Source organism: Hypomesus transpacificus, unplaced genomic scaffold, assembly GCF_021917145.1.
Source record: "Hypomesus transpacificus isolate Combined female unplaced genomic scaffold, fHypTra1 scaffold_61, whole genome shotgun sequence".
NCBI lineage: Eukaryota > Metazoa > Chordata > Actinopteri > Osmeriformes > Osmeridae > Hypomesus > Hypomesus transpacificus.
In genome coordinates, this window is record NW_025814034.1 from 615523 (window position 1) to 642097 (window position 26575).

The 26575-nt window shown below is 43.4% G+C and overlaps 3 protein-coding genes across 9 annotated transcripts; 2 read left to right on the forward strand and 1 right to left on the reverse strand.

The window, feature by feature from the left end:
• Positions 1 to 304: 304 nt before the first annotated feature.
• Positions 305 to 5245, forward strand: LOC124465950 (myelin-oligodendrocyte glycoprotein-like). Of its 2 annotated transcripts, none has more exons than XM_047017641.1 (5): positions 305 to 442; positions 3371 to 3437; positions 4163 to 4501; positions 4702 to 4815; positions 4893 to 5245. In XM_047017641.1, the coding sequence occupies exons 2-5, from the start codon at positions 3380 to 3382 to the stop codon at positions 4958 to 4960; spliced, it is 579 nt and encodes a 192-aa protein (XP_046873597.1). In that variant the 5' UTR covers positions 305 to 442; positions 3371 to 3379; the 3' UTR covers positions 4961 to 5245. The 2 variants fall into 2 exon arrangements, with proteins under 2 accessions (XP_046873597.1, XP_046873596.1); XM_047017640.1 differs by having other exon boundaries at positions 319 to 442; positions 4681 to 4815.
• Positions 5246 to 14542: 9297 nt separating this feature from the next.
• On the reverse strand, positions 14543 to 19315 carry LOC124465942 (Fc receptor-like protein 2). Of its 4 annotated transcripts, none has more exons than XR_006955856.1 (9): positions 19231 to 19314; positions 17329 to 17485; positions 17150 to 17244; positions 16706 to 16993; positions 16386 to 16631; positions 16106 to 16272; positions 15643 to 15732; positions 15348 to 15410; positions 14543 to 15055 (listed from the first exon to the last, which is right to left on the reverse strand). XR_006955856.1 is itself a non-coding variant. In XM_047017622.1 (7 exons), exons 2-7 carry the CDS (start codon positions 17340 to 17342, stop codon positions 15700 to 15702), a joined length of 843 nt encoding a protein of 280 aa, XP_046873578.1. In that variant the 5' UTR covers positions 17343 to 17485; positions 19231 to 19314; the 3' UTR covers positions 15593 to 15699. The 4 variants fall into 4 exon arrangements, 1 of the variants encoding a protein (XP_046873578.1); XR_006955857.1 differs by having other exon boundaries at positions 14563 to 14859; XR_006955858.1 differs by lacking the exons at positions 14543 to 15055; positions 17329 to 17485 and having other exon boundaries at positions 15633 to 15732; positions 19231 to 19315.
• On the forward strand, positions 17667 to 25339 carry LOC124465929 (butyrophilin subfamily 1 member A1-like). 3 transcript variants are annotated; one of them, XM_047017591.1, is made up of 8 exons: positions 17667 to 17912; positions 18101 to 18217; positions 19276 to 19611; positions 20071 to 20418; positions 20511 to 20804; positions 21186 to 21335; positions 25045 to 25094; positions 25254 to 25339. In XM_047017591.1, exons 1-8 carry the CDS (start codon positions 17894 to 17896, stop codon positions 25329 to 25331), a joined length of 1392 nt encoding a protein of 463 aa, XP_046873547.1. In that variant the 5' UTR covers positions 17667 to 17893; the 3' UTR covers positions 25332 to 25339. The 3 variants fall into 3 exon arrangements, with proteins under 3 accessions (XP_046873547.1, XP_046873548.1, XP_046873549.1); XM_047017592.1 differs by having other exon boundaries at positions 17669 to 17912; positions 19426 to 19611; XM_047017593.1 differs by having other exon boundaries at positions 17670 to 17912; positions 19466 to 19611.
• Positions 25340 to 26575: the final 1236 nt, after the last annotated feature.

Here is a 26575-nt window from a genome sequence, read left to right on the forward strand (position 1 = left end):
ATGGCGAATTGTTGTTTGACAAATGTCACATGAAGTTTCATCACTGTTAACTGGAGTGAAATAACTTCAGATTATGGTTCTTTTTCTTTCAGTCATGACCGCAGCAGAGTGTGCTTTCACTGAGTGAGAGTGAGAGAGGGCGGCGCGCTGCCGCTGATGAACTCAAGATAAGCACAGACACAGCGGAAGAAAAAATAGTTCCCATTGACTTTCTTATTTAAGTACATTTCTATACTATAAGGCCTACTACTATTATAAAAATATTCTAAAATAACTTATTTAAAAGAAATCCCAGGTAGGATCTATATTTCAAATTGAGAATCGATCCTTTTGATACAATGCCAGTATCGAAAAAATCGATACTTTGGGATCGATCCGCCCATGGCTAGTAGCCAATAGTCTTTTATAACAACCGACATCGCAAATCCAACTGAACCCGCAAGTATGTTCTTATCCACGTATTTATGCATTTAGCAGACTTTAGATTTAGCAAATAGCTTCTGAAAATATGTTCATATATATTTGCTGTACTAAATATGTTGGCTACCTAAAAGATGATAGGCAGGCAAATATGTAGACCTATTTTTGTAACCGAATCCGTGTTCGTGTGTACCCATTCGGTTTTTGTATTCTTCAGCCTCGTAACAAACGAAAAATAGGGCCGTAAGTTTGTACCCAAACGTTGATGGGTGATCTCATGCCAAACTTTTTATAAAACTTGTGAGTCCTGAACTTAGCCTATATTTTTGTACTAATTGAATACATATAGATTTTATATTCGATGTAATTTTGCAGTGCTGTTAATGTAGCCGGTGTGAATCGGTGAAACTCCCTCCTCGAGTAGCCTATGTAACATGACGCCACCCGTGATTAGTCACTACTAACTTTTCTTTGGCGTAGCATGGTAGTGCTTGCACTTGGGATGTCAGAGGTGGCTGTGTTCGACACCCAATGGGTTCACCATTAGATAACCAAGATTTTGAAAAAAAATCCCACATTTTCGCATCCCACATGTGGATGAACAGGCCTTGATATTGGATTCCTCACTTTTAAATAGGCAACGACATTCTGTAATCTGAACAACACCATTTTCAGATTTTAGTTGAAGAATATAAATTATAGGAGAATTACACGCGAACTATGAAATAGCCTGTTTTCAGAGTTAGGCCTATAGCCTAAACGTAACCTATATATGCCTATAACTTTGGCTTTTTGTAGCCTAACCTAACAATAATCATATGGATTGCGTTTGTGCAGGGGCGGATTTACCCATTAGGCAAGGTAGGCAACCGCCTGGGGCCCCCAGCTGCCAGGGGTGCCCTTAAAAGACTACATAAAATTACTATATGATCAATAATAACTATAATAATAATGCAAATCGATTAAAAGTCATAACCTTCCACAAAAGTATCAACAACGATACCAACAGAGCGTTTATTCTATTTGTGTCAAAGCAGGCTTCCCCTCCCACCCGAAACTACTGTGGACTATTCCATCGATTGCAGCAACTGCGCAGCAAAGCACGTAATTTCAGTTGGTTAATATGAGACAGTAGAAGAGTGAAGTGAATGCAAAACCCAATTTGCGAAATGTAACCAAACTCCCCGAGCGGAGCACAAAAGAGAAAGACAAAAGAAGAGAGTAAACAAGTAATTGCCAAACTCAAACTACAGAAGGAAGCGTAATTTTTCTCCACTGGCATCCAATGATGCGGCAGCTAGCACAAGTGCTGCTCAGTGAAGTTTGGCTAGCAACAGCAGCTAGGCTAGCTTGCTCGTTGCACAATTTACCGGGGTCAGCTTCCCCACGCAGGGCTCTAAACTGAGACCAGATTTGGCATTGTTACTGACAATGATCGCTTCCAGCAAACGTTTATTGAATTAGCAGTTTTCCCCCTAAATAATTGTGCTTATTTACTTTTTTGGGGGCATATTTTCAGTTAACAGATGGTACTGTACTGTTTGAATTGCGATTGCATCTGAAATACTGCCGCTGACAATGTTGTTAGCTTGTTTCAAAGGGGGGTTCTTAATGAATTAATGCAATATAAGTAGGCTAAATGCTTGAAAATATCACTAGAAGGGAAAAAGGTGACATAAAGTCATAGAGGTTAGGAACGTTTTCACCGGATTGCCCAATATCTTTATTTGATCTTGCTAAATTTTCAACTGACGCTGCTATAGCTTATAAGCTATAGCTTATATATTTATACATATTAATATATATTAATATATATTCATAATTATTATATGGATTGAAAAGAGTAAGAATAGGAGTTAAGGGGGCCCCATGCCTGTCTTTGCCTGGGGCCCCCAAATCACTAAATCCGCCACTGCGTTTGTGGGAAACACATTAGGCCTATTAGCGCCTATTGCCTATAAAATAGAATCTAAAGCCGTCACATTAACTTTGACGTTTAATTGAAGGACTAGCCTATAGGCTATGCATCAGGCACCGTGCGTAGATGAAATTTAGGCTATTCTGTGTCATGAAAAATAATTCTGTAGATTTATCCTCTGTGATGCATGCATTAGGCCATCATTTAGGCCTACCGTTTTTGTCAATCGTTTTCGCGCAATTCTCAATCAAATTATGGGATAGGCTATTATTTATTGTTCACATCAGATGTTAATTTATTTTTCAGTCATGCAAATATCATAATGCAACAATAATGCACATGGTTTAATGATAAAAAGGATGAGTTGATAGCCTAAATTATATACAGAGATTGGACGGATTAGGCCATATTACGAAAGTCTTGGTTTTTTAATTGAGGATTTAGTAGCCTAACATATTTCAGTTTTCTTCTGCCACTGCTGTTGTAAAAGCATAAGATGAAGCCTGCTCCCATATGGTCACGGGGTTTACTATGAGTGAGGAGAGTTGGGCTGGAAACGTTGATGAGTCCGACTAGCTAATTAGGAACTTACGCAATCATTCATCACCCAATGTCATAAAAAAATTGAAATATCTGAAGGCCCTTGTAGCATATTTACCCTTGCCTTCTAATAGTCCAGTAGTCTATGTCTTAATTAGTGGGACCCGAAACCACCTTCATTAGGTTTTAAGTCACTGTGCATGTTTCATAACCACCATTTCTTGCTGAATATTTGAATTAAGAATAGGTCCTACATACGTTTCAAGCAGTTTGTTTCGTTTTGACAGTTAAGCCTACATTGCCTGTACGTTTATTGCAGAAAGTCGCATGAATATAGGCCTAAGCTACTTCAATAAGTAGGCCTATCGGACTACAACTTTGATTATCATACGCACATCTTTAAGAATATTTATGGGGGTTTGTGCAACTAACGTATGCTATTATCTTCTCTAAGGATGAATAATTAATGTTATTTTTCTTCCTCGTTTCCAGCGTTGGAAGATGGACCGTATCTGCAGCATGATGCTGTTCATGGTTCTCTGCTCCCAGTCGTCTGCGGGTGAGTTCTTGAACAAGCTCAATGGTAGCCATGGCTACAGCATTTGATTGCAGAGCATATCTATGAGCAGGGCCGGCCCTAGAGTTTTGGGGGCCCTAAACATGAATAGTGTATGGGGTCCCTTGATTGGCCAATCGCGGGGCCCTAAACAAAAGATTAGTTTGTTTGTTGGGTTGGCCGGCCGGCCAGTGGGATAAATCCCCTATTAGCTCTGGATAAAAAGGTCTGCTAAATGAATATGCACAAATAAGTACATTTTTGTCTCCACAAATGATGTGTTACGATAACAGGGTGTGTTAGGCCAACAGGTCTCTGTATAAATACATAACAATGTTAAATATACCATTAGGCTATATAGTAACAAAGCAGTCAAGTTATATACCTAGCCCATGTTTAAATAATTTAGTCACTCTACTTAGTCCAAAACAGGTAGAGTCTAAATTAAAATGTCCTGTGAAAACCTTTTTAAAGTAACTTACCATGCATGTAGCTACTACTGTTTGGTTACAACACCTCGATATACTGTTATTACTATGCACTTCAGATCCTTGATCTGCTTTACTTTGTATCTGCCCTGTTCGTATACATTGGTTTGGAAATGATGTCTGCTAGATCAAAATGCTAAAAGACAGAAAGACTTGCTAACTAACGACAATGGAAGACAACCTTTATTAAACACCCCTTGATATCCCAGATGGATTCTGTCTTTGTGTCTGTTCTTCCAGGAGAGTCTCAGCTGATTGGTTCATCTGACCGCATTGTTGCTGTAGAGGGTGATGATGTCATCCTGCCGTGTTCCCTGGAACCTTCCGTCAATGCAGAGTTCCTGACAGTGGAGTGGACCAGACCTGACATGGAACCTACTGCTGTACATTTATACAAGGATGGCCGTAACAATAATGACGACCAGAAGGAGTCTTACAAAGACAGGACCATGCTGTTTGAAGGAGAACTGGTCAGGGGCAACGTCTCCCTGAAACTGTCCAGAGTGAAGCTGGAGGATGAGGGGAGCTACACCTGCCGTGTTGGCCAGGTTAGGACGACTGTCATCCAGCTCAGTGTTGGTAAGTTAGATCAAATAGAGATAAAGACCCAGAGAAATAAAAGCCCAAACCAAAATTCAAGATGCTGTCTATTAATTAATAAATCAACACATATCTATGTAGACATTTCTTATTCTTCATTAGTGCTTCATCTCTTTCTGACAGTCTTTCTGTCTGATGAGGATCACTTTGTCTTTCAGATTCATCTTTTCCCCCGACAGATAAATGGTCCATTGGTAAAACAGTTGGAGTTGGAGCTGGAGTTGGAGCTTTCGTGGGCGTGGCACTAGTAGTAGGAGTAGTATTGTGGAAGAAATGTACAGCAGGCAGTAAAGGTAAGACACAGTCGTGTATGTGTGTTTGTAGAGATGTCATATGGCAGACATGGTATTTCCTCCTGTATTTCTAACAGATGTTCGTGATTCTAAACCTGAACCTTTCGCAACAAGAAAGAGGAGGAGGACAAGGCTAGGCCAGTAGAAATCATACTGATATCAGGTAATGTAAGTGTGTGTGTGTGTCCCAGGGGTGGTTTTAGGCACGGGACGACCGGGCAGCCTCCGGGGGCGCCACGAAGTTGGGGGCGGCATTTTCCGCAATTTGTGTGTTTGGCGCCCTCTGCTGGCCAGAAAAAGATATAGCGGTTGTGGTCGTGCCACTCGTTACTCGTGTACTCTGATGGGGCGTGTACTCACAACACCCACTATCCACCCCAGCCTCACTCACAACACCCACTATCCACCCAGCCTCACTCACAACACCCACTATCCACCCCAGCCTTACTCACAACACCCACTATCCACCCCAGCCTCACAACACCCACTATCCACCCCAGCCTCACTCACAACACCCACTATCCACCCCAGCCTCACTCACAACACCCACTATCCACCCCAGCCTCACTCACAACACCCACTATCCACCCCAGCCTCACTCACAACACCCACTATCCACCCCAGCCTCACTCACAACACCCACTATCCACCCCAGCCTCACTCACAACACCCACTATCCACCCCAGCCTCACTCACAACACCCACTATCCACCCCTGCCTCACTCACAACACCCACTATCCACCCCAGCCTCACTCACAACACCCACTATCCACCCCTGCCTCACTCACAACACCCACTATCCACCCCAGCCTCACTCACAACACCCACTATCCACCCCAGCCTCACTCACAACACCCACTATCCACCCCAGCCTCACTCACAACACCCACTATCCACCCCAGCCTCACTCACAACACCCACTATCCACCCAGCCTCACTCACAACACCCACTATCCACCCCAGCCTCACTCACAACACCCACTATCCACCCCAGCCTCACTCACAACACCCACTATCCACCCCAGCCTCACTCACAACACCCACTATCCACCCCAGCCTCACTCACAACACCCACTATCCACCCCAGCCTCACTCACAACACCCACTATCCACCCCTGCCTCACTCACAACACCCACTATCCACCCCAGCCTCACTCACAACACCCACTATCCACCCCAGCCTCACTCACAACACCCACTATCCACCCCAGCCTCACTCACAACACCCACTATCCACCCCAGCCTCACTCACAACACCCACTATCCACCCCTGCCTCACTCACAACACCCACTATCCACCCCAGCCTCACTCACAACACCCACTATCCACCCCAGCCTCACTCACAACACCCACTATCCACCCCAGCCTCACTCACAACACCCACTATCCACCCCTGCCTCACTCACAACACCCACTATCCACCCCAGCCTCACTCACAACACCCACTATCCACCCCAGCCTCACTCACAACACCCACTATCCACCCCAGCCTCACTCACAACACCCACTATCCACCCCAGCCTCACTCACAACACCCACTATCCACCCAGCCTCACTCACAACACCCACTATTCACCCCAGCCTCACTCACAACACCCACTATCCACCCCAGCCTCACTCACAACACCCACTATCCACCCCAGCCTTACTCACAACACCCACTATCCACCCCAGCCTTACTCACAACACCCACTATCCACCCCAGCCTCACTCACAACACCCACTATCCACCCCAGCCTCACTCACAACACCCACTATCCACCCCAGCCTCACTCACAACACCCACTATCCACCCCAGCCTCACTCACAACACCCACTATCCACCCCAGCCTCACTCACAACACCCACTATCCACCCCAGCCTCACTCACAACACCCACTATCCACCCCAGCCTCACTCACAACACCCACTATCCACCCCAGCCTCACTCACAACACCCACTATCCACCCAGCCTCACTCACAACACCCACTATCCACCCCAGCCTCACTCACAACACCCACTATCCACCCCAGCCTCACTCACAACACCCACTATCCACCCCAGCCTCACTCACAACACCCACTATCCACCCCAGCCTCACTCACAACACCCACTATCCACCCCAGCCTCACTCACAACACCCACTATCCACCCCAGCCTCACTCACAACACCCACTATCCACCCCAGCCTCACTCACAACACCCACTATCCACCCCAGCCTCACTCACAACACCCACTATCCACCCCAGCCTCACTTACAATACCTACTACTTGTGTCAGTATTAGTGGTGTAGCTGTTCGATGAGTGGTGATGCTAATACAGACATTCTTTCCCCATCACCTACATCATCTACGAGACAGGACGTTGACATGAATTATATTATTGTTGCCTGCTTTCGGTTCACTCTTGCACTTTTTGGAGCTTCATGTTGTTTAATTGTAACTTGTTTAACTGCATGCTCTTGTGTTTCTTTCCATTGGCACTTGTTTGGTTTTCCCAACGTATGTTGTGTCTACCAGCAATGTTTGGGGCTATCTCATGTGTTATGATCATTGACCTATGCTCTTTTGTAAAGCTTTCTCTTGGAAGTCGCTTTTTGGATAGAAGCTTCTGCTAAATGAATACATGTAATGTAATGGAAATGTAGGTTAGTAGAACAAAGACAGACTTCTCTGTCTAGGGTATGATGATAAATGAGTTAATGACAGAGCTGGCTAGCTAGCCAAACCAAGTTCAACAGGACACTTGGTTGGTTGGCAATGTTACATATCTAAATGTATGTTTTGGTTTCAATAAATATTTTACTCAGTAAGTAAATGTGTCCATGTTGCTGCTTGGAAGCTATAGTGGTGAAATGGAAACTACATGAAACACACACATGAGTACACACACACACACACACACACACACACACACACACACACACAGAGAGCTACACACACACACACACACAGAGGTACACACACACAGAGGTACACGAACACACACACAGAGGCACGTGTGACATTTAGTGCTTCTGAATCAATTTGCACACGGTATTATCCCAAAAGACATAGAAATAGTGTGTGCAGAAAATACAGTAGATATATTTTTACTGATTACATCAATTTGCACACGGTATTATCCCAAAAGACGTAGAAATAGTGTGTGCAGAAAATACAGTAGATATCTACCTGTGTCTACCTGCACTCTTGATGATTGCCTATTGGTTGGAATCTAACTGGTCACCTACTGACTTGATACTGTCTCGATAGGAAAAGGTAAGCAGTCCTAACACTTTTAGATCCAACAAACAAACATCACTACAAAAGGAAACCTCTCTGGTTCAGCAAACAACCATTAAAGTCAGGACATGCTAGACAATGCTAGCAATGCTAGACAATGTTGCCAATTAACCGATCTGAAAAACAAATCTCTGCTCCGTGCTGTCATAACTCTACCCCTGTGTGTCTACCTCTCTCTACCCTTCTCTCTACTCCTGTGTGTCTACCTCTCTCTACCTCTCTCTCTCCTCCTGTGTGTCTACCTCTCTCTACCCCTCTCTCTCCTCCTGTGTGTCTACCTCTCTACCCCTCTCTCTCCTCCTGTGTGTCTACCTCTCTCTACCTCTCTCCTCCTGTGTGTCTACCCCTCTCTCCTCCTGTGTGTCTACCTCTCTCTACCTCTCTCTCCTCCTGTGTGTCTACCTCTCTCTACCTCTCCTCCTGTGTGTCTACCTCTCTCTACCTCTCCTCCTGTGTGTCTACTTCTCTCTACCTCTCTCTCCTCCTGTGTGTGTCTACCTCTCTATACCTCTCTCTCCTGTGTCTACCTCTCTCTACCTCTCTACCTATTCAGGCAGATAGTTGAATACAAACATACACTGGTACAGAACAAAAGGCCCCCTATTACCCAAAACACCTGGTAATAAAGGCAGAGTGTTTAGCACACACCCCCTGTCCCAAGAGATAAGATTGTGCAATATGGAACCTTCTAGAAGCTTCTGGAAGATGAAGTCACCCATCCCTTACTGCGCACGGAGCCTCAGCCTTGGCTTAGGGAATACCGTTAACCTTTCACACAGTGTCCTGAAGTAGCATGTTCCCAAAATCTCCACTCTCCTCGGACCTCAACCATGTTGTTCTCGCTCAGACCTTCCTTTCCTTAATCAACCCCCTCCTCACTTGAAGTCACTCTGACATGCTCTCATCACGCTCCCACCATTGGGAGTTAGAAGCTCCTTAGTTCCTCCTGAGAACAGCTGGAAACACTCAGCATCCACAGCAACCCCTGCTCCCTTGTCTCTTGTTGGTCCAAACTAAGCTATCAGCAATGTTCCACAAACCAAGATACGCACACACAGAAGAAATCCCCCTGTATTAAACAGCCCAGCCTCACACTCTCTGCCCCCCTCCTGCCTTCCATGGTAGACCCTTATGTCTGCAGTTACATTCTCTCCCGCTCAAACAGGCCTTCTCCTAACATTTCTCCTAACATGTTGTTTAAATTGTAACTTGCTAACTACATGCTTTTATGGTTTTGCCCTTTGGCACTTATATTTTGGTTGTTCACAATGTGTGCTTGTTTTGGCTACCCGCAATGCTTTGGGGCTATCTTGTTGTTATTATCAGTGACCTATGCACTTTGTAAAGCTCTCTCTTGTGAGTCGCTTTGGATAAAAGCGTCTGCTAAATGAATAAATGTAAATGTAAACATGGTTAAAGGTGACTCCATCTATCCTTAATACCCTGCCACACAATAATCAGCCCGCCACGACAGTAATGAAACAATACTGATTCTAGGCGGCCCAAACTTTCAAGGTGGATCTGAACAAACATTGATAGGTATGAACATATGAATCAAACATTTAACCCATGTTCCATCGAACAACATAATAAAGTCAGCTGTGCTAACAGTGTGTTGTGTACGAGCTTTGACTAATTATTGGGCTAATAATAATACTAAATTATATTTATGATGCACTCTATATTTAGACAATTTCTGAGTGCTACAAAACATATAGTAATACAAATTTAAAAAATAATCCAAGTTTATTAATTAAAGTTTTAAAAAAAAGATCAAGGTCAATAAATAATTAAAAGCAAAACCTTGAAAACACATTTAATGAAAGTCTTGAAAAATATATATGTTTTCAGGTTTCCTCTAAAAACATCAGTCGTATGAGGGGCCCTAATATGGTCAGGGAGGGCGTTCCATAGCCTGGGCGCAGCAGAAGGAATGGCCCTATCACCCATGCTGGATAGCTTGGTTCTAGGGCTTTATGGTTGCAGACCGTAGGGGGGCGTGAGGAGGTCTGGTGGGTGAGGTGTTCCTGTAGGTACCTGAGGGTATGTCCGGGAAGGCCCTGGGGGGTGAAGAGGCAGATATTGTATTCAGGGATGTAGTGGGGGCTAAATGCACGTAAACCCCGTTTACGCACCTCCAGAAATTCGGAAATAGCGTGTATCCACCTTTAAATAGCGTTTATGTGCGTTTACTAAATTCCCTGCACCTCGTATTCTGCCGTTGGAATAATCCGAAATAAATTTGGTGTAATTTTAAAACACCAGAGACTACATTTCATATTGTTTAACATATAAACGCTGTAGTCAGAATCATTTCATCTGCGCTGTATGGTCTGTGACCCTCCAATCAATGCGTTGTGGCTGCGGCGGTGACACCAATCAGGATCCACGAATGTGTGTACACACAGACGTTGTGGATTAGTCTACCTGTTCGGATTGGATTAATTAGCCATTGATATCAGGCTTTTTTTGAAGAGACCATCGAGTGCTCCCACTCCCACAGATGCCCGCAAAAGGCCTCAAGTACAGAGTAAGATCAATTCACGTTTGTAAACGTTGTTTTGGTAAATTTGCACAACATCGCATTAAGGCATGGGACAAACGGCTATCTTATTATTATTATTATTCTTTTAAATACGATGATGCAGATATAAGCCAACTTTGCTGGTTCCATCCAAATAGGCCTATTGAAACGTAAAAATGAATAAATAAACTGGATTCTCAAACCTCTGTAAAGGGGCTGAAATGCGTGGGGGGGGGGGGGGGGGGTGTGAAACAGACGTGGTGAAAGCTCGTCGGGGGGGGGGGGGGTGTGAAACAGACGTGAAAGCTCGTCTGGGGGGGGGGGGGGGTGCTTGACGACCCTGTCAATAAATAAAAAATAAAAATCATAGTTTACCCACCTCAATTTTTACCACTACACCACTGATTGTATTGAATTCCTAATGGGACAGGGTGCCCAACCCACACAGGAGGAGAGAAAGAGGTAGAGAGAGGTAGACACACACAGGAGGAGAGAAAGAGGTAGAGAGAGGTAGACACACACAGGAGGAAAGAGAGATAGAGAGAGGTAGACACACACATAATACTGTGGTTTAGCTTAACACTTGGTTATTTACTGAGATGTGCATCCAAATTGACCAGTGTGCACAGCGAATCATAAAAAATAAAATGTCTGACTCAATAGTCAATTCAGCTTTACATTAGTCCAGTGCAGCCTCATTTTGTACTATTTGTATTTTTTGTAATATTTTTTTGGTGTTGTAATATTTGTTGTTTTTTGTAATATTTTATATTTTGCATTTTTATATTAAAATGGCTACTTTATATTTAATTGAATATTTTATTTTAATTTTAAATCCCCTTATTATTGCTGGACTATGTACCTTTAGTATAGAAACATATTTACGTTTTTAATATTCCTATATGTCAAAGTAAATTCCTTGTGTGTGCAAACTTTCATGGCGATTAAAACCCTTTCTGATTCTGATTCTGTCTAAGCAGCAAAGACACCATGAGAGTAAACCCAAGTTTGATATCTGATCGCCAACTTAACCTGCTAGCGACCAGGTTAGACGTTCAGTATGAGTTACCATGGTGATTAACCCCGGTAACAAGTGATCCATGGTTATGATACAGAAAACCCTGGGTTGAACCTGAAGTTACTTCATTAACGCCAAATCTTGATCCGTAGTACAGTCCTCCGGTGGGCCGCTTCACTCTTGGGCCGGTCGATGATTTCTGTTGTTGACATTTGTCACGTTAGTCTATATTCTCTTAAAGTATGCTACACACGTTCCGCATTCTGACACCGCAGCCTCTGCATGGGTTGTACCATGTGAGGGAGTTCTCTAGTGACTAGTGTGCAGTAAATCAATGTCCATATCAGTGTCCATTCAGAAGCATGATGGCTCTTGGGTAGAAACTGTTGTCCAGTCTGCGTGTGCGCAACCGGATGCTGCGGTAACGCCTGCCAGAAGGCAACGGGGCAACTGAAGGATGGGTGGGAACAGTCTCTTAGAATCCTGCCAACTTTCCTGAGGCAACATGTGTGGTAGGTGTCCTGTAGGGCTGGGAGCTTCCTGCTGATGATGAACTCAGCAAAAAGTTTGTGAGGATGACTGAGTCCATACCAAACTTCTTCAGTCTCCTCAGGAAGAAAAGGCATTTACGGGCCGCTTTGACCACCTTGTGAACAGACCAGGTGAGATCATTGCTGATGTTCACCCCGAGGAACTTGAAGCAGCTGACCTTCTCCACTTCAGATCCGTTGATGTGTAGGGGTGCATGCTCCTCCGCCTCCTATAGTCCACAATCATCTCCTTGGTCTTGCTGATGTTGAGAGGTTATTGTCCTGACACCAAGAAGTCAGGGTATCTACCTCCTCTCTGTAGGCTGACTCATCACTGTCAGAGATGAGGCCCACGATGGTTGTGCACTGCAGCCTCATTGTGAGTTTCTCTTTGTGATCAGAAGGATATTTTGGCTTCATCCTACGGTGGCCCTGAAGTGCAAATGACACCCCCTAATATGAGTACATCCCCCAAATGAAAATACTCCCCCCCAATACGAGTCAACTCCCCCCAAATCGGATGACTTGTTTACCTCCCCCCAAAAATGAAAATACTTCCCCCCAATACAAGTCAACTCCCCCCAAATCGGATGACTTGTTCACCTCCCCCCAATACAAAAACGCGCTCCCCCAAATGGAAAACCACATTACATTAACTCAAAAACACATTACATTAACTCTGAACGGAAAGGGTAGGTACTACACTTTAGCGCTGATTGGATGCAGTAGGCTAACTGACAAGAAATAAGAAATTGATTGACAGAAGTACAAAATGCAACAGCCTGACAGATGGGTGTCTATTTGGTATTTATTTGGGTATCGAAGCATGTAGCATAGGCTATGTATGCAAAAGCATAAATTGCGTGTTAAACGTAAACATCGATAGCCAAACAACTAGTCCACGTAACTCTGTCATTATCATGAAATTAATCGTTTTGATTTGAAGGAAAGAGGAAACATTAATGTTTACAATTCAGAGTCATTACACTACTACCCTTTCCGTTCAGAGTTAATGTAATGTGTTTTTGAGTTAATGTAATGTCGTTTTCCATTTGGGGGAGCGCGTTTTTGTATTGGGGGGAGGTGAACAAGTCATCCGATTTGGGGGGAGGTGACTCGTATTGGGGGGGGGAGCGCGTTTTTGTATTGGGGGGAGGTGAACAAGTCATCCGATTTGGGGGGAGTTGACTCATATTGGGGGGGAGTATTTTCATTTTTGGGGGGAGGTGAACAAGTTATCCGATTTGGGGGGAGTTGACTCGTATTGGGGGGGAGTATTTTCATTTGGGGGACGTACTCATATTAGGGGGTGTCATTTGCACTTCAGGGCCACCGTATCATCCTCTCACCCAAAGTTGCTGTTCTCGTACCTGTCTGAAAATACTATTTCATTGAATATCTTTTGCAGATTTTGAAACCAATCAGAAATGGGCCGAGGAGTTTCCAGTCTGAGCAGCTTAGTAAGTGTCCTGTTTCCTCCACTAGGGGGCAGTGGTGGGCAGGCAGCTCAGTAAGTGTTACAATGTTTTTGTGTTGTTGTATTTCACTCCAAACACCTAATAGAACTGGTGCCCTTTGACCTTCCTGAGGATCTGACAGATCACCTCTGAGACTACATCAGATCCTGTATCTACCTGGGTCAGATCCTGTATCTACCTGGGTCAGATCCTGTATGTACCTGGGTCAGATCCTGTATGTACCTGGGTCAGATCCTGTATCTACCTGGGTCAGATCCTGTATGTACCTGGGTCAGGTCCTGTATGTACCTGGGTCAGATCCTGTATGTACCTGGGTCAGATCCTCTATCTACCTGGGTCAGATCCTGTATGTACCTGGGTCAGGTCCTGTATGTACTTCGGTCAGATCCTGTATCTACCTGGGTCAGGTCCAGTATCTACCTGGGTCAGATCCTGTATCTACCTGGGTCAGATCCTGTATGTACCTGGGTCAGGTCCTGTATATACCTGGGTCAGATCCTGTATGTACCTGGGTCAGATCCTGTATCTACCTGGGTCAGATCCTGTATGTACCTGGGTCAGATCCTGTATCTACCTGGGTCAGATCCTGTATGTACCTGGGTCAGGTCCTGTATGTACCTGGGTCAGATCTTGTATGTACCTGGTTAACCTAGTGTCTGAAACAGGAACTAAACACATGCTTCTTCACAGCGAGACCTTTTATTAGATCACCATTCTACAGGTGATGCTACAGCAACCAAACAAGCAGGAAAACATTACAAGGCAAAATAAGCTGATACCTAATAAGCAACAAGACAGGTTTAAGTTATTAGTTGTAATTTACAGGTACAGTCTCCAACAGGCCTCTTCATCAGTGACATGTTTACTAGTCTGTAAACAACAACAGGCCTCTTCATCAGTGACATGTTTACTAGTCTGTAAACAACAACAGGCCTCTTCATCAGTGACATGTTTACTAGTCTGTAAACAGCAACAGGCCTCTTCATCGGTGACATGTTTACTAGTCTGTAAACAACAACAGCCACAATGACAACACACGTCTGGGTCACTACAGCTGGAAGCTGTTCAGGTCACAGTTCCAGTTAGAAAGTCCATCCTTGTAGTTAGATACCCCGGTAAGGCTGTTAGATGTCATCTTACTGGCTGGCGTGTCTGTGAGTTGACAAGAAGAGAGGCTCCGTCCCACAGTTCTGACCAGCAGAAACACAGCGCTTCACACCTCAAACTGACGTGGTCAAACAGTTGAGTTTCGATTAACAACTTGGTACATCTTTTCCAACCTCCACCTTGCGGTAAAGAGCAGTTTGCATGCAAGCAGAGTGCTAGGATAGAGAGAGCGGTCTACCACAGCTAAAACAGCACATTGTTCCTCATCTAGAAATTACTCTGATCAGTACACCTTCTGTTCTCAAGAAGATGGTCTTAGAGGTGTGAAAGGGGGGGGGGGGGGCAGGTAGACAGAGGCAGAGAGACAGACAGAGAGGGTGGTTAACCACAGCTGAAAAACAAACACTTAAGCATCATCTTTGACAACATCTACTGTGTGGTGTGTTGCTGTGTGCATGTGTGTGTGTGTGTGTAGCCTCTTCCTTCTTCCTATCTGTGACCTGAAGACAACATCCTATCAGAGGTGTAGGAAGGGGAGGGTCTGAGACAGAGAAGGGTTCTGATTGGTCATACTGGTACAGAGTGGGGGGGGATCTGGTTTGGTACCTGCAGCTCAGTCTGGTCTCACTGAGGAGTAGATGACATCAGGTACTGGGGGGAGGGGCTTCTCTGGAACACACACACACATATACACACACACATATACACACACACCACACACATACATACACAAGCAGGTTAGCAGAGGGTGATAGAGGAGGATGAGAGGAGGAGAGGAGTGAGTGTGGAGGTTTGCGTACCTCTCTTCTTCTGTGGTCTGCTCTCTCTACCTCTCTCTCTCCTGTGTGTGTCTACCTCTCTCTACCTCTCTCTCCTCCTGTGTGTGTCTACCTCTCTCTACCTCTCTCTCTCCTCCTGCTGGGTTCTGGATCCTGTCTGAGTCTGACGTCAGCGTAGGTCACATCTCTGGGAGCAGCTCCCTCCCCACCACCTGAAGGAACACACACACACACACACACAAACACACACACACACCAGCATATACACACACACACCAGCATATACACACACACACCAGCATATACACACACACACCAGCATATACACACACACACCAGCATATACACACACACACCAGCATATACACACACACACCAGCATATATACACACACACACCAGCATATACACACACACACCAGCATATACACACACACACCAGCATATACACACACACACACACAAACACACAATCACGCACGCACACACACCCATAAAAACACACACAGAAAGCAGAAAACACTGTTAACATCTGTTTTGAAGGGTCTGTTGTTGATGCACTGTCTCCATGAACACTGAGTCTCACCTTCACATCTCTTCCAGAGGAGCAGCACCACCAGCAGAGAGACCAGAGAGACAGAGAGACCAGCCAGCAGCAGAGAGACCAGCACAGGGAGGGAGGGGGAGGTGGGAGAGGGGGAGGGAGGAAGGGAAGGGAGGGCTTGAAGATGGAAATATCAACCATCAGACGTACTTGACAAGCAAACCAAAAAAAAGAAAATGATCTCAATGATAATCGCATTATTATTCAGCTAACAGTTTCAAACATTCATCCAGTTAAATTATATTTGAAAAGAAAGTCTCACCTCTCACAGCCAGCCAGCTCTCTGGAGATCCTTCCAGCTCAGAGTTGCTGCACCTGTACAACCCTACATCAGATGTAGACACAGCAGGGATGGTCATCTCTCCTGCAGCCTCAGTCCTGACCAGAGATCCATCCTTGTAGAAGGCAGCTGTGAGGTTAGAGGGAGGTGTCTGGTATCTACAGCGTAGAGTCACAGCTTGTCCCTGGTTCACAGGGAGGACAGGACTCTCCAGGATCACAGCTCCATCTACAGAGGAGACGGATTAAAAGATCTTGAATCCAATTAAACAACAGTGATGTATTCAGACCATGTGAACGTACCATGTACTGTGATGTTGACAGCATGTCTGTGTTCTCCTGAGCCAGACTCACACCAGTACACTCCACTGTCTGATGGGTACAAAGTACTGATGTTGCAGGAGGAGCCTCTCAGCTTCCCCCAGTCTGCTCCACACTCTGAAGACCTTCCTTCTGTGGTGTTCCTCCACACCCTCCCTCCAGCAGAGCTCCCCTGATCCTCACAGCTCAGGGAGACGGAGTCCAACTCGAAGAATTGACATCTGCTGGGACTGATCCTCAGAGAGGCTGCAAGAGAGACTGCAAGAGAGACTGCAAGAGAGAGAGACAGAGAGAGAGAGAGAGAGAGAGAGAGAGAGAGAGAGAGAGAGAGAGAGAGAGAGGGGATAGAATGAGTGAGCAATATACTTCATTCTAACAGGTTATGTATGTCAAGAACAAAAAATCTTCCTGAATGATGAAACTCACAGAGTAAAGTAGTACCGGAGAGACGTGTGGTCTGCATCCTGGCTGCTGAAAGACTGACCCACTGGAGGAGAGTCTTATATACAACCCCCTCCTTCCTGTTACAGAGGTAGAAAAATTAGACTCTTTACCCGCAGTGAGCCTACCGTGGGCGGAGCTTGCTAAAATAATTATCGCATTACCTGTGGAAGTCCATATCTAAGATCCGGGTCAGTTCTGTGTCTCGCTTAGGCCTATTACATCCGAGATCAAGTGGCACATCCAAGATGACATCATCTTGCTAATCATGATCTGGCTAATTCGGTTCTTCGAACACCCCTGTTGTTTATGATATATAATCTAGAAATAGATAGAAGTAAATCTTGATTAGCAACGCTGCTATTAGGTGCGTTCAAATCGAATCGCGCATCGACTAGGCCTATTTCAAATAAAAAAACACTGCAAAGGTGTCCATCAGGCTGTTGCGTGGCAACGATTTATGTAGGAACTATACTTTGTAGTGGCGGAAGAATTACGGTTTATTATTAAACTATTTTGTTTCTATTTGTTTTTATTTTAGGGGCGGAGGCCCCTACTTGATTAATTCGAAAAGCTCTGAATTTTGGAATTTTCTCGAATTTTCCTTGCATCGTCCGCAACAGGTTGCTGTCGTAAAAACGGAAGCCACGATTCAAAATAATCATCAGTCGTCATACAGTCAAATATTGAAAGCGAAAATAGTTTTTGTACAACGAACTTCAAGCAGGAATGTCAGCATTATTCGCAAGTATGTTAAAGAAAATTTTAAATAAAAACATAGTAACGATGTAGGCCTACGTATATTGTATAGGCCTATAACAATATTTTAAAACCGATCTTTGTAAATAGGCTATTTCCTTGTTCTTAGCGCTATGTGCATATTATTGTTTGCTCGGCAGTAGATTACAGTTGTTACCCTTACATGTTTACATTCAGAATACAAAAGATGGATCGAGGTCAGCTTTGGCAGAGTGTGCTGTTCGTCAAAACCAAGTTGGATTTCAATCGTTATCATAATTCTGTCATTATACAACAAAGCAGCTGTCCACGCAGGTGAGGCGAGAACGAACGACGCCAAAACACATTAAATAAACAGTTTTGTATGTGTTCTTTTTGTAGACTGACTATAAATAAATAACACATAGGCCTAGAAATGCTTGACATTAATAAGCATATAAATGCAGTAATTTCTTAGACAAAGACGTACATAATGTGTGTGTGGGGGGCGGTGCCGCGGTGGTGGGTTTTCAAGTTTCATCAAGTTACATATTTGCTGTCACCCCTACTTCCCGCGGCCATGTAGGCCTACCAGGGACGGACTGGGAGTAAAAATAGGCCCTGGACTTTGATCCAGACCGGTGTTGCACTAAAAGCTGTGACCCATCAGATCAGAAACTGAAGTTTAACTCCTTAATTAAGTAGTTAGAGTGGGGTCACATATTCTGACAATTTACCCAATGTTTTATGTAGTTCTTTCCTTTTATTACAGTAGAATATGATTATTTGAATGTATGTCTAGTGTAAGGTTTTAGGTAGGTTATTATAAATGTAACCCGTTCTTGCAGTCACAAAGAAATTAATGTTTAGAAACATATCAGATAAAATTTACCTAAATATATTTCATTTACCTTAAGATAAACATATGTTACTACCGCATATAATTATGTGGTCACAGTTTCTGATGGGTCACAGCTTTCGGTGCAACACCGGCCCACCAGAACCGTCCCCGTATACCCAACCACAGTTGCTCTGCCAATGCATGCATGCCTGGTTTTCAATCCTTATATAAGGTTTGTTTGACTTCATGTAGCGCCGGCGCCACTGACAGCTAGCTTTCGATCTGTCAGTGTCACTGACGTGTGTAAGCGAAACAAAGGGGGCGGGGCTAAGGGCTGCATAGACGTTCATTTGGAAAAGACCAGTGGTTTTCAAACCTGTCTTCAAGTACCCCCTGTCCTGCATGTTCTAGATGTTTCCCTGCTCCAACACACCTGATTCAAATAAAGGGTTCGTTATCTAGCTCTGTCGAAGCTGTTGTTGCTCCATTGTTAACTATGCTTACTTACCATGTCGATGTACATAGCTTTACTTTGAGATTTTCTGTGCATTAGGGCCTCAGCTGGTTGGTCCACCTAACCCCATTGTTGCTGTAGAGGGTGATGATGTCATCCTGCCGTGTTCCCTGGAACCTCCCATCAATGTTGAAAATGTGCTGTGGTCCAGACCTGATCTTAGTTACAAGTATATACACGTTCTGCAAGATGGCCGTTACGTGTTGAACCTGAAGAACCCGTCCTATAGAAACAGGACGGCTCTGTTTAAAGAGGAACTGAAGAAGGGCAACGTCTCCCTGAAACTGTCCAGAGTGAGGCTGGAGGATAAGGGGAACTACACCTGCCTTGTTCCTCATTTTTCTCAGCTGAAAACTGTCAGTCAACTCATTGTTGGTAAGTGTTGTAAATCTGTATTATTAATAAATAAAAAAACGTGAATCTATTTCTATACCATATACAAATGTTTTTACACTTGCTGTCAAAGCTAAAATTATGGAAGCAAATCGTGACCAAAATTCAAATGAAAATGCATTTCCAGAAATGCATTTTCATTTTAAGAATGTGGCTGCATTATTTGACTCATAAATGAAATTAGTAATCAATCATCCTATTTGTATGAAGCTGCTATTACTTTGTCACAACAACTCGATACACTGTTATAACTGTGCACTTCACATCCTTGATCTGCTTTACTTTGTATCTGCCCTGTTTGTATATATCGGTTTGGAAATTATGTCTGCACAAAATGCTAAAAAGACAAAGACTTGCTAACTAAGGACAATGAAAGACAACCTTTATTAAACACCCCTTGATAGTCCCAGATGGATTCTGTCTTTGTGTCTGTTCTTCCAGGAGAGTCTCAGCTGATTGGTTCAACAGACCCCATCGTTGCTGTAGCTGGTGATGATGTCATCCTGCCATGTTTCCTGGAACCTCCCATCAATGCAGAGAACCTGACAGTAGCATGGACCAGACCTGACCTGAACCCTAAATATGTACATTTCTATCGGGATGGTCGTAAATTACATGATGGGATGAATTTATTTTACAAAGACAGGACCATGCTGTTAGAAGGAGAGCTGATCAGGGGCAACGTCTCCCTGAAACTGTCCAGAGTGGAGCTTAAGGATGATGGGAACTACACCTGCCTTGTTATTAAGGACGGACAGAAGAAGGAGACTGTCATCCAGCTCAGTGTTGGTAAGTTAGATTAGATAGAGAAGATGCTAATATGCTTAAAAGATGTTGGAGAGTTCCTGATTTGTCTGATGGTCTTGTGTATTTCTCTGTAGTGGAGGTCTCTAAACCAGAGGTCTCCATCCAGGAAGCCAGAGAAGATGGGATGGTTCTCAAGTGTGTGTCTGGAGGCTGGTACCCAGAACCTGAGCTGGAGTGGAGGGACAGTGAGGGACGCCTCCTCCCTGCTGATGTCACACAGACAGACAGACTCCCTGACCCCGGCCCTCACCAACGCTACACTGTGACAAGCAACGTGACTGTACAGAAGACAGACACCAACAGGTTCACCTGCAGGGTTCATCTGCAGAGACTCAACCAGATCAGGGAGACAGAGATCCATGTTCCTGGTGAGGTCCTGTATAATCATTATTGGTTTGTGATGCGCCGAAATAAAAACCAAAACCTAAATTCAAGATGCTGTCTATTAATTTATTTATTAAAATGTATCCATGGAGACATTTCTTATTCTTCATTAGTGCCTTTTAAAGGGACCGCGATCCCTGAACAGTCCTAACTACCTAAAGTGGCTAATGACAGTAAATTACAAGTATAACGTATTACGTTTTACTGCATGAAGAATCACGCTAAGAACAAAGTGCTGTGTTTATAATCAACTGTGTGTAGAACAACACTTAACAACAAAGGTGAATTATGTCTGTCACATTCACTACACTTCATCTCTTTCTGTCAGGAAACTGTCTCATGAGGATCACTTCTGTGTCTTTCAGATCATTTATTTCAGCTGAAAGATATAAGCTCCTCTGATTTCAAAGCTGATATAATTCTTGGAGTTCCTGGCGTCTTGGTAATACTACTGGTAGTAGCAGCAGCAGTAGCAGCAGCAGTATGTTGGAAGAAACGTACAGCAGGCAGTAAAGGTAAGACACAGTCGTGTGTGTTTGTAGAGATGTCATATGGCAGACATGGGTTCCTCTTGTATTTCTAACAGATGCTTATGACTCTAAAAGTGCATGTCAACTACAGCGGAGCAGGCGCGGAAAAAATATTTTTCAATCAAGCCGAGCGGAGTGTTGCAAGTTAAAATTTCTCATCTCTATGTAAATGAGGAGCGTTAAACGCTAGCGTTGGAAAATCGGATTAGTTTCTTGGAACGTAGCAACCGTTGGTCATAGTACATTTGTAGGTTTTACAATTTCAAGATGGAGGAGAAACTTTTTGTTTGTGACTGCACCATAGAGGTAATATGGTCTGCACACCCAGTTCTGTTCAGAAGTTACGTAATGTGACGACAAGCCTAAGTTTAAAGATTACATTAAAATAATAATGCATGGTGCAGGGTTGCCAATGTTGTCAGGGTCCTTGGAGTGTTTTTATACTTTAAAATTCAGTCTCGTCACATTACGTGACTGTTCTGTGCCACTGCTAGCTCACTAGCATGGGCGTATCTAGTCCTAAATTTCATTAGCCCCCCCAAAATAAAATAAATATAGTTTTTATTTTTTATTTTTTTTACTTTAAATCTAAACTTGTTAATTTCTCTTCGTAAAACCCACTAGAGGACACTGGATATTTTCATAAATTTATTCTGGGGGAACATGCCGCCAGACCCCCCTAGTTTTGCTGGGTCACAGGAAAAATTATAGGTTTTATCTAATCTAGCTTAGCCCCCCCAAAAGTGGGAACCGAGATTCGCCCCTGCTCACTAGCCCAGCCGACACACGACTGGTTGAGTGACCGGTGGCGTAACATGTACTGTAATCTTGCACTTGTAAAATATATATTTTTTTTTACACAAATGTTGTGTAAAAGTGCTATTTTCATCGATATTGTGAGTACAAGAACCCAAGTCTGCACGCTTGGCCATGACTACAACAGTGACCTTAGAGAACTACAACTCTGTATTAACTTGTCTAACACGCCCCCGAGCGTGGTGTACTGTGGGAAGCGTTAAAAAACGCTGTAGTGGACATGCACCGTAAAGGGATATGGAGGATTATAGGGGCCAAAACTAAATAAATAAATACTTGGATAAATAAATAATTATACAACACAAAGCTTAAATAAATGACTAATTATATAATGAAATGCCTAATTGACATACAAAATATATAAATTACAAATTAAATGAGACACTAAATAAATAAATATTACATGTATGTGTGTGTATGTATATATATTTACATTTTAATGTGTTCACATTTATTTATTTATACTTACATTTATTTATTTATCCTTACATTTATCCACAGTGTAACTTGCTGCAGCAAAATAAATCCGTTGTCCGCCGGCACCAAGTCAGGGGGCGGATTAAAGCCTCTGATTGGTGGTTGAACTTGAATCGACTGCTTTTGACTCATTCAATATGGCAGCACCTAGTGCGGATTCAATGAATGAAATATTGCATGCTACAGTGGTCAAAATGTTGTCGGTAACTGAAGAGATGGAGGCAACTGCCAATTAACTTTTTTACATCATATTGAGAGCTTTGCTGAAATTATAGCAATGATATTGGCCCTGACTGACACAGACATCAATGAAAATGTGTTCACGATCCTCAGCGAGCTGGTACAGCATAGGGGTGGGCAAATCGATCTTAAGACCGACAGTATCGATACTAACGTTGGTATCAGTAGCCTATTGATTGATACTGGCGTGATAAGATCTGTTCTCTACATTCAGTACACAACTCCCTTTACATCATAGTGGTTGTGCAAACACCGTCTAACTTCGCTCAAACTCACTTTGTCCCTCCCCTGCTAGGCTGAGTTGTTGCCATACAGTACGTTGTTGTACGTGCAGTAACAAGACTCAGCGGCGCACATTAACAGTATTTTTGACAAAACTCGTTGTCCTGTGTTTTATTATGATCATAATCATGAACAAGTAATTAAAGGAAAAATCATTAAATGATCATTAAAAATTACATTTAAAATTTTAATTCAAATTTTGATGTTGCATTCACTTCATAAATTATGAGGCATTGTGCCTTCCACACGAAAGTAGATAAACAGCTTTTTCTAGGTAAAAAGTAATATTGCAAATCAGCAATATTGGTATTGGCATGGGCGCCAAATGGCCCTGTGCAGTATCGCACACCCCTAGCAGCTGCAGAGTGAGACGATAGAGGATCCCTCTAGATCAGGGGTGTCGAACTCCGGTCCTCGAGGGCCGCTGTCCTGCATGTTTTAGATGTTTCCCTGCTCCAACACACCTGATTCAATTAAAAGGATTGTTATAACGACCATTCATTCGAATCAGGTGAGCTGGATCAGGGAAACATCTAAAACATGCAGGACAGCGGCCCTCGAGGACCGGAGCTCGACACCCCTGCTCTAGATCGAAGATGAGCTTGATCGACTGGTTGAGCCTGCCTAGTGTGTAATACTGTTCATTCACCAATCAGAGGCTTAAACCCGCCCCCTGACTTGGTGACGCAGACGACAGATTTATTTTGCTGCAGCAAGTTACAACGTGGAAAAATGTAAGGATAAATAAATACATGTAAGGATAAATAAATAAATGTGAACACATTAAAACGTAAATATATAAATATTAGGGCTGTGAAATGATTACAATGTTCAATCAAATTAATCACAGGTTTCTGTGGATTAATCATGATTACATATTACCAATTTTCCGAATTTTTGTCATCAGTGTGCGTCTTTGATTTTGCGGTACCTTGATGCTTGAGTCACCCGTTGCCACTCGCAAAACTTTGGTGAACCCCTCGTCCTCAACAATATCAATCTACAGCTTTTTGCAATACATTTGGCAACTGTGCTAATCACCTTGTCACAGGCAGACTTAGTGAGGGCCCTACTCGCTGTTCAGTGAGGGTGAATTTGGCGCATTCTACTTGTACTCCCCTCGCCGACCAACGCATGCTTCACGTTGAGGTGGTATAGGTTACTTTAGGCTGGTATTGTTTCGGTGAAACGATAACATTCAGTCATTTAGCCTTCAGTCATTTAGCAGACGCTCTTATCCAGAGCTATAACGTCTTCCCGCAGAGTGTGCATATCACTTTGGTTTTATTGGATGTTCCATCTTAGTTTTTTTGGAACACGAACTTCCAGAAGTTGCAAATTGGGTGGAATTGTGGGTATATTACGTTAAATGCGTTAAACAAAAATAACGAATTAATCCTGTAATTTAATCATAACGCATTATTTTTCACAGCCCTAATATATACACACAAATACATGTAACATTTATATATTTAGTGTCTCATTTAATTTGTAATTTATCTATTTTGTATGTCAATTAGGCATTTCATTATATAATTAGTCATTTATTTAAGCTTTGTGTTATATAATTATTTATTTATCCAAGTATTTATTTATTTAGTTTTGGCCCCTATAATCCTCCATAAAGGGAAAGGTGTTACCTGTGAAAACAAGAGAGAGGAGGACAAGGTTAGTCAGTATGTTGTAGGTAGGTTGGTTGTTTGCGGTCATTGTAAGCAAGGTCATTTATTAGTCACTGCATGCCCTTTCTCTGAGAAGTGTGTATGTGCATGTCAGTGTGTGTAAGTGTGTGTGTGTTTTTGAGTTGTGTGTAAGTGTGTCTTTATCAGTGTGTTTATCTGTAATAAAGTTGTTTCTATCTTCTCATCTTCATCCATAGAAATAAATAGTCCAACAAACACTCTCACAACCCTAAACGAAACACCCTTGGTAAGTTCACAATAAACATTTCATTTCTACTGTGTGTGTATGTGAGTGTGTGTGTGTATGTGAGTGTGTGTGTGTATGGGGGAGTGAGTGCACGTTATATGACTTACATTGTACTCCCTATGTTGTACCCTAAATGATCTGTTTTCTGATAAAATGTAGATGCTGGAGGAGAGGGTGATAAAGAATGAGAAGAGAAGAGGAGGAGAGAGGAGCGTAGGACTCCAAACTTATGAATAATTATGTAATAAAAAATAAATAGAATAGAAGTACGCAGCGGCCCGCCTGGTCTTTAATCTACCCAGACGCTCCCACGTTACCCCGCTCCTCATCTCCCTCCACTGGCTACCCATAACAGCCCGCATCAGATTCAAGACCCTGGTACTGACCTTCCGAGCAATGAACGGGACTGCGCCCGACTACATCAAGTCTCTCCTGCAGCCTTACACCCACACCCGCCACCTACGGTCTTCTTCAGACAACCGCCTGGTGGTCCCACCTCTCAAGACCGCCCGGTCCCAGCACAAGCTCTTCTCCTGCCTGGCACCCCAGTGGTGGAATCAACTCCCCACCTCCATCAGAGACACAGACTGTCTCTCCACCTTCAAGAGAAGGCTCAAGACGCACTTGTTCTGGGAGTACAACGGTACTTAGGAATGGTTTGTTGAACCCAACGCTAGTTTCCTCAAGGATCACAATGACTCTTGCTTAGACTGTTGCTCTTGTTGGTTAGTGGTAGCTGATTTAAACTGTTGTATTCTATTTTAGTTAATCCTATTTTTATTGCTTTCCTACAGGTACACCTGCACTTAAGATTAATGTTGTGTAATTTTAACTTGTTTAACTACATGCTCTTATGGTTTCTTCCCTTTAGCACTGTTTTTTGGTTGTTCACAATATGTGCTTCTTGTTTTTGACTACCCGCAATGCTGTGGGGCTATCTTGTTGTTATTATCAGTGACCTATGCACTTTGTAAAGTTCTCTCTTGGAAGTCGCTTTGGACAAAAGCGTCTGCTAAATGAATAAATGTAAATGTACAGAGGAGTTGGGAACTGGTCTGGCAAAGACAAGCAGGATAAAAGTGCCAAATGAATACATTATTATAACATGTAAAACCCCTGAATGATGTGTGTGTGATATCGCCACAGTAGGAAGTGTTTCAGGGCTAGCAGATGACAAACATGTCGAACCGGTCCTTATCTGATTGTTACTACTACACAAAGCAGATGATGAATGAGACAAGTTTCGTCAAATCATTCTCACTGTGTTTGTGCAGGGAAGGAAGGAATGGAGGAAGGAGGTGTCTGTCTACATGAAGTTTATCTGAAGGTGTGACAGATTAGTGCATTGATGTAGTGGAGGGAGCCGAAATAAACTTCACATCTTGATGGCAAAAACAATGGACATAGTAACAGCCCCTCAAAAGTGAAGCCAAAGCATCTTTATCGCCCCCTGGTGGCTGGAGTATAGATCATAAACCCTG

Bases quoted from the DNA above. Each gene is read 5' to 3' on its own strand.
- LOC124465929 (XM_047017591.1), top strand. The intron at 18,218-19,275 runs GTGAGGCGAGAA...TCTGTGCATTAG, and splicing joins CAAAGCAGCTGTCCACGCAG to GGCCTCAGCTGGTTGGTCCA. The intron at 21,336-25,044 runs GTAAGACACAGT...CTTCATCCATAG, and splicing joins ACGTACAGCAGGCAGTAAAG to AAATAAATAGTCCAACAAAC.
- LOC124465950 (XM_047017640.1), top strand. From the start codon at position 3,380: ATGGACCGTATCTGCAGCATGATGCTGTTCATGGTTCTCTGCTCCCAG. The intron at 4,502-4,680 runs GTAAGTTAGATC...TTTGTCTTTCAG, and splicing joins TGTCATCCAGCTCAGTGTTG to ATTCATCTTTTCCCCCGACA. The intron at 4,816-4,892 runs GTAAGACACAGT...TATTTCTAACAG, and splicing joins ATGTACAGCAGGCAGTAAAG to ATGTTCGTGATTCTAAACCT.
- LOC124465942 (XM_047017622.1), bottom strand. The intron at 16,273-16,385 runs GTGAGACTTTCT...TTGCTTGTCAAG, and splicing joins GAGCTGGCTGGCTGTGAGAG to TACGTCTGATGGTTGATATT. The intron at 15,733-16,105 runs GTGAGACTCAGT...GTGTTCCTTCAG, and splicing joins CCTCTGGAAGAGATGTGAAG to GTGGTGGGGAGGGAGCTGCT.